This window comes from Morone saxatilis, unplaced genomic scaffold, assembly GCF_004916995.1.
Source record: "Morone saxatilis isolate NCDOM2014 unplaced genomic scaffold, NCSU_SB_2.0 Contig5, whole genome shotgun sequence".
NCBI classification, from domain to species: Eukaryota; Metazoa; Chordata; class Actinopteri; family Moronidae; genus Morone; species Morone saxatilis.
The window spans coordinates 2,868,109-2,875,896 of NW_023340095.1; the positions used below are offsets into that span (position 1 = coordinate 2,868,109).

A 7,788-nucleotide genomic window follows, 5' to 3' on the forward strand; every position below is an offset into this window, starting at 1 on the left:
CCCTGAAGAAGCTTTAAGGTTGTTGAAATGAAATGATTTCACCCTGTCTGACTGTATCAGCATGTTTCCAGTTCCTCGCTGAAGCTGAATACATGGGAGATGTAAAATGCTTAAATAAAACCCAAATGAAACAAAGAAATAAAGTGAAAAATAAGTGACACATTAAGTGCGTTTCCATCCACTTGATTTTATGTGCGTTTTCAACTTTTGCATGAGTGAAAACATTTTTTATTTAGAAAAAAAAGTCAAATATCGCAGAAAAGTTTTGATGCAGCTGAAGTGGGAAAGCCTGTGTATCAATAAAAAAAGAAAACATTGGAAATAGACAAAAATAACAAAGTACATGAAGCATGTGACTTCAGAGTAACATCAGATCTCATATTAATACATGAATCAAACAGTTTTCCACATGGTTTTCAATACTCCACAGAAATATATAGAGTCGAGATGTCTTCAGTTAGCTGCAGTCTGAAACTTTACCACTAGATGCCAATTTATCCTACACACTGGTCCTTTAACACGGCCATACCACCTGCCTAAAACATTCACAGACATCACACTGTCTCACAGATGAAGGACTGAAAATGTGACATTGGGTGTTTAACACTTTTACTACATTTGGCACAACTCTCACAAAGCATAACCAAAGTTTCCAGAGAATATGTTTTTTTTCATCCTCCACGCCTATTATTCGACATGCTCAATGTTTATGTGTCTTTTTTTTATCGCATTCTCGGAAAAGATCTTTCAAAGAAATCTGGAATACAGTCAGGGAACATTTCTATAAATAATGTCCCATGTGGCTAGTAAACAGGCTGTAGAGAGAGGGTAAGCGTTTCCTGGAGAAACTCAGTGCAGGGGTACCTCAAACGGAATAAAATGTGTGTCTTGTAAAGCTGCTAATTATTTTTGTATAATCTGTAATCCAGTTTTACGAGAGTGAGGAAAAGGCTAATTGAGAAAGTGGTCAAGGCCAATGAGTCAGTACCCAGACAGCACATGCACACTCTGAGTCACTGAGTAAATGTTTCAGAGCAGTGGTTCCCGACCTTTTGTTCTTAAGGGACTCCTTTTCTATCATTGAGTAAACTCGCGACCCCTTATATAGCGGATAAACTGTACAATGAACCCAAACAGTGAATGTTAGAACTGCAGGAAGTTGTAGAACGGAGCAGATTATTGGCCTGGTCTGTAATATGTATTTAAACATTTTTTTTCAATTATACATTATACTATCTAAGCAAACAATTTAATTTAGTTTTCTGTAGAAATAAATGAACTGCTGGGATACAGGCCTACAGTGCATATTTTTTATGTTTTAGTACACCCCTTAAAAATCAAGAAGGCCTTATGACCACCCTGTGAAGCTTTGGTGACCCCGAATGGGCGTCCTGGCCCCTAGCTTGGGAAACATGGCAGTTCAACATAGCAGACTTCATGGAAGGTGACACATTCTGAGATAACAAAACAAATATATATACCTGTATTCAGGTGATACACACATATCTATGACATTTTTTTTCCATTACTGCCAACAGATGCTCCTAAATGTTACACAATGAACCTTTAAATCTGTTGCTTTCTTACTTACACAGACGAGTAACATTAGCTAACACTACAGGCAGAGATGTGACATTACTGAACAGGTCAAGCAGCTGAATCAACTCTTTCATTTCATTTGTATTTTTTGGTATTTAAGTCAATTTAGTTTTAGTGTTTTTATCCAAGAAAAAGGTTGAATAAAACATATTTTTTATCATAGGCGATGAAGTTAACATCTCAACATCCTTTCCATACCGTGTCAGGGATAATCTAAAAAAAAGAATCATAGTCATAAAAGGAAATGCTTTCCATTATTTCCTACATCCTTATTATTTTAGTGAAAGGAGTTCTGCGTCTTTGGAAAATTTGGAATAATACTTTGTATTATAGAAAAACAAACCTGCAAATTTAAGACCTCAATTAAAGCACTGACTCAGACCATAGTATAATTGGAGTGCAAGACGCAATGCAAATATGATGACTTCATGTAAAAATGGTGTCTCTGGTACCAAATGCATCTCATGGATGGTTTTTAGGCAACCAAGTAGCACCTGAACACTGGAAAGTCCTCCACTCTCCCAAAGAAAAAGCACAGTGGGGAAAAGTTGACTCTGGAATCAAGACTGCTTATTCAGTCCACTTTTCCACCGCTCCAGAATGAGGAAATAAAGAGGACAGTGTTTCATTATTCCTCAACATTTAATGTGGCTGGCCGCTGCCTTTTTTCACCACAGCGCAGCATGGCGCTTTATAAGCAGCCGTACGCCATCCGCAGTAGCCTGGGGCCTTGAAGGACCTCTCCCCAGTAAAATTGGAGAGAAAGAAATAAGTGGCTCAATTATGTGTGTGTGTCTGTGTGTCTGTGTGTGTGTGTGTGAAAGCCAGGGCTGGACTGGAAATAAAGAGCTGAATTCAATTGGCTGTTGGTCTTAAGCTGGCCTCCACATGTTGTAAAAATACAGACGCAGAGCAGAAGCAGGTTACTACAGGGCACAGAGCGAGAAAGAGACTTTCTTTGTGTGTCATGTGCTTTTAGGGAAGTAAAGTGCCAGAGTGACTCATAGAGGGGTGAGTAAATGTCTGATACTGCTGAGCTTTGCTTTTTAATGAAAGTGAGTGTCAAACTTTTAAATACTCAGTTCTATTGTGGCTATTAGTACTCATTAGTCATACTACTGCTGTCTATCTGTATGGCATTTATTACTTACTATGCACATGCTAACTTTGCTCCTATCTGTTTACAGCTTCGTCCATCTCTCTACAATCCAGTCTCTCCACTTGGTAAAGATGTAGTCTGTTTGATCTCCATGGAGATGTCTCCAAACACAGTCTCCTCTGCCTCGTTGCCATGGTCACTGTGGTTGCTGGTCTTGCTGACCCCTGTCACCCAGACAACAAGTTCGGTGCCCACATCTGAAACTTTTCTGCCGGCCAATACCACACTGTTGTTTAACAGTGGCGCTCCGGGGTACAGCCTGCGGAACTGCAGCTGCTCAGCACTCATCCAGGACTGCAACGAGGCTTTGGCCAACTCACTGTGCAGATGCCACACGGTTTTGCGCTCTGCTCTGCCCCCTGCTGGGCTCAGAGAGCCTGGACAACTCACCGTCTGGGTGAAGGAGCTCTGGGACCTGGAGGAGCTGCTGAACAGAAGCATGGTTGGCCATTTGCGGTTGTCCTTTTGTGGAATAAAACCAATAGACAGTCAGTACCTGGCTCTGCTGGGTCTACGGACCCTCAGGATCCACAGCGCAGCAGCAGAAGCTCCCTACCCCAACCAGGAAATTACAATCTCCCCCGCGGCAGGGGTTGCAATGGAGCTAGAGGCCCTCTCCTTTGACTTCTCCTCCTCCGTCCACGTGACCTTTCTGGATGCAGCAGTTCTCAATGGGCTCTCTGCCCTGAAGGCGTACACTGTGGTGGGACCACCTGCTCACACACTCTCTGAGCACTTCCCCCACCTGGCCTTGCCCTTTGCTCCTTCGTCTGCTACTTCTGAAGACCCTACGGACCCCGACGAGCAGGCTGTAGAGCCAGAGGAGAACCTGCTCATGACGTTTGTCTACTAACAACAAGTTGTGATTGGAGGGCGCGGTCAAGCTTGCAGCGACAAATGATGCGATCATAGAGGACACAGCTGGATGTTTTTTTGCACACCTGACATGGACATGACTGAACAGACAGGCTTACATCTTTCTTACCGTGATGCTTTTTTTTCTTTACGGAGATTATTTACTCTCTTTCTTTATACTCCTGCTGCTGTTTTTCCATCCCTGCGCAGAAATTCATGCACTCGTACCGCAAACAGACACACGGTCTGGCTATGTTTACACCAGCTACAGTACAGCATATTCTGGGTATCACCCCATGTTTGCTGACCAGAAGGCTGTAATGAGCCCGATCCTAGCAAACTAATGCTCCAGTTAGAGGCGATGATTTGCTTGTGCTAATCTTTCTGGAACTGCTGTACATACGGGGGCTTCAACTTATGGTCAAACAGTGTGTTTACATGCATAAATATTATCTCTTATCCTTGGTATGGCTACATACAGGAGAGTGTTTTACATGCACAAAACACATTCTGCTTACAATTGTTGGTACCACTTAAGGAAGCCAATGATTTAATTTAAAAAGGGATTCTTTATAAAGGGGGTTATAAAGTAGTAACCGGTGGCTTTATCAAGGAATCAAGGAAATGTATTTATGAAAGTTTGTAGTTCCCTTCATGCTACACAGATAGAAAAAGATAATCAAATTGATAAAATAACATATAAAATAAAAATAAAATAAACGAAATCAATATATACAGTTATTTATATACACACACATCTATACTCTGCCCTTCATCTTTTGAATTTGCTGGTCTGGTTGCAACAAGATAGTGATGATAATATAGTTTCATATTCACATAAAAAGAAACTGTCCTGGGCTCCTGTCGGCTCGGAACACAGTCCACCCATCGAGTGCTTGATCCAGGCTGTTGATGGAGCAGGTCTCTGTCAAGATGTGGGCACAACAGTTTAGCATGGGTCCTGTCCGTTTCTCTTCCCTCTCCTCCTGGAGCGACAGCCCTCGCTGTGGTGGAGCAGGTCCTGCTGGGTGGCTCGTCCTTAAGGTCTGCCGCTCTTTAATCCAAACCCCACGCTTCATTTTCCGATGGCTGCGGGCTATTTCTGTCATAGGCCATGCTCAAAATCTCCTGAATCCATTCGATTTAAACAATCTTGGCTTAGCCCTTAAAAATCAAACCCAATCAGACGTCATTCCATGATTTTTTTCAGCAACAAAGCCAAAAAAAACAACCCATACAGATTAAAACAGAAATGTAACAAGTTTTGAAGCAGCTACTGGCCGCTGCATCTACATGTGCAGCCGTTGCCATGGAGATTCAAGCATTTACTAATGCTTTAGGACAGTTTGACAAATTCAAGCCAACACTTAATTTGCTCAAATTAATTCAGACACAATCCGTATAGCATAGCATCATCACTTCATCATCATCATCATCATCATCATCATCATCATTATTTTTTTAGATCACATCACTCTGTGTCCACATCTGGCCTTGAAAATTCCCTGGCTTGATCAGATGACAGGCAGCGACTGAACGTGTGACCAGTGTAACCGTAGCCACAACTGTCCAGACAGGCTGTGGGCTGATATGCCATCTGCTAGAACAATATCCGAGACAAACCACACGCCCGCTCCCAAAGAGAGATGAGATGTTCCAGATCCCGCTTCCAGCTGCCAAGTGGGTGTTAGCTCCCGTCCAGGTGTTGTCAGATATATCGGGGCAGCAGGATAGCATAGACAGCAGGGGGAGGCCTTTGACTAGACTTTGACTGCAGTTGTTTCTAGAGTTTTAAGTTGACAAATGATTGGAAAAACTGGAATAAATGAGTGGAGAAACGTAACAGATGCAGATGCTTCCATGCAGGACATGAGGACACACTGATTGGTTTGTGGATCAATGTGCAGATACCACCTTTCCACATTTCCACCACCATTATCAAATAATAATGTCTTTTAGAGGAATGGTGGTTCACCTACTTTAATATTTCAGTTGATATTACATTGTGCATATATATATACACATTTGTGTTAAATCAAATTATCACAAATGTACTGGTATTCAGCAACCGGTACGATTTCAGCATAGAAATGGTTTGTTTCTGGGACTGTGGAAAATTTGTTAGGGGCACTTTTGAGTCGGAGTTGCTCAACTGGGGACCCCATTTCTTTTTGTTCCCTTCTGGATGGTTAATCCATCCCTGGATTAGTCAGTGAAAGGATGTCTGCCCACTCAGGCTGAAACCAGGCCACATTTGGCGAACATCTTGGTTACATAAAATGTTTTTCTAACAGCATTTCTATGGAAAGTTGCAACATGTGGCTGGTCTCGTATATGTTGAAATGATGTAGAGTCTCAATGAATGAGGTGCTGTGGGGAAAGGAGAAAGCAAAAGGACAAATTCCTGCCTCAGGGATCAATAGAGCATCGTAAAAAAACAAGATGTACTGTGGCAGCTGACTGCAGTGAACACTGGCTGGAACCAATCCAGACTATCCAGAGTGGGGTCAGAGTCTGCGCCAGAGCTGGATGATACTATTGTGTCTGACAGGGAGCTTGGAGTGTGCTTTGCTGATGATATTTTATAAAGTAAATTATAGCAAAAGCTATATGTTGTCAAGACATATATCGACAACTGACAAAGAGATAGTAGAATGTATAAGAAAACAAAACAATAGAAGACAAGGACTGTGTCAGTCTGCTGTGGTATGAGCTGACGGAGAGGCGCAGTAGGCTCACTGTTATGAAGGCTGCAATCCGCTGCTGCGTTTTTCCAGCTGGCCTTATTGAGTGCAGATGGCCTAATAAAACAAGTTGTTTTGAAACAGGTTAAAATGGACGCCCAATGAACAAGAGTCCCAGGGTTAGGATCCTCTCTTACCAGCCAACAAACCTCATTCTGTTTGGATCAAAACTATGACTTTGACTCTCTGACGAGTTGGATGAGTTGTACGGTTCTAAACCCACTTAAAGCCAAGTTGGCAGGACTCTGTAAGGGAAGATCGGGAAGTAAAAGAGAAATGTTCTCAGAATCATGTTGGACCTGATTCAGTCACTACACAGCTGTTTGTCAGAAGTCAATCTGAACTTCTTGAACGGTTTGTGTTTTTGTGTCTGTATATTTTTGCAATCACGTTAACCAAATGAGAAAGGAGTCGGAGGACAGTTTGAAAAAGAAAAAAGTGGATGTAAGAACTCTTTCTCTCTCTGGTTCCAGCTCATATCCTGTGAGAGACTTTGTTAAAGCTGCTCTCACAAACACAATCCGGGGCCAACACTTCTGTTCTGCAGATCATTCAAAACTGTTCTGCGTCTGTGTGTGTGTGTGTGTGTGTGTGTGTGTGTGCAAGCTTGCAGGCGTGAGCACATGGGCGTGTCTGTGTGTGTATGTGTGCATGTGCTTGCATTCATCTCCCTTTTAGCAACATCACAGTTAATTTGTTGCTCTATAGTCATAGTTCATTTAGATCCTTTACAGTTACAGCAGATGCCATGTGTTGAGGTGCAAGTGTTGCAAGTGTTGTATATACTTCATTTATGCACTGATTACGTGCAAGTAAACACTGTCAGTGAAACAAAGTTGCTACGCAAACTGTTGTATCACTGTTCTGTAATTATTTAGAACTCCATCGCTTTGAGCTAAATAAATGCAGATATCCCAACTCCTGTCAAGTGAAAATATCAACTTTCGGACAAATCCAGAAAAGCAGCCATTTGAGCTATCTACTGTGCATTTTTGAATGCATTCAAACTGTTTTATTAATCCAGAGGTTTGAAGGACAGTCAAAAGACAGAGTTCATGACTTGCAGGACTTCTGCACCTCCACACCCAAAACAAACTGGCCTTCATTAGTAACGCAGTGTAGGGACTCGGCACCATGCAGAGTGCCTCCAGTTCATGCATAAAAAATTTGGGAACTTTTCAGGCAACGCTGTTTTTGACAGCAAACCTTGTGGGGTTTGAAAAGCTTACTGAAGTTCCTCAACATGTAACTGAACTAATGAAACTATAATGAAACAGATAAATCCCACTTTATATCGTACATCGCCCATAAGTCTCTAAAGGATCGTGTTCTTACGTCTCCTCCACTGTTTCACTAGCTTCTGTGATTCTATCTGTCAATAGTCCTTATGTTTCTGCAGTTTGCTATACATATATATAGTTATAAAAAATA

General features: G+C 41.9%; 1 protein-coding gene across 3 annotated transcripts in view; it reads left to right on the top strand.

Annotated features, from left to right (window-relative positions):
• LOC118339006 (uncharacterized protein C21orf62-like) overlaps positions 1 to 7,782 on the top strand; it is a 12,442-nt gene extending 4,660 nt beyond the window's left edge. For 2 of the 3 annotated variants that reach the window (XM_035676508.1, XM_035676509.1), the window contains exon 3: positions 2,787 to 7,782. In XM_035676508.1, coding sequence (XP_035532401.1) covers positions 2,850 to 3,611 — 762 coding nt within the window. In that variant the 5' untranslated portion in view covers positions 2,787 to 2,849 and the 3' untranslated portion in view covers positions 3,612 to 7,782. Of the gene's footprint in view, positions 1 to 2,061; positions 2,611 to 2,786 lie in introns of those variants that run through there. The other variant, XM_035676510.1, reaches the window with a different exon arrangement.
• Positions 7,783 to 7,788: the final 6 nt, after the last annotated feature.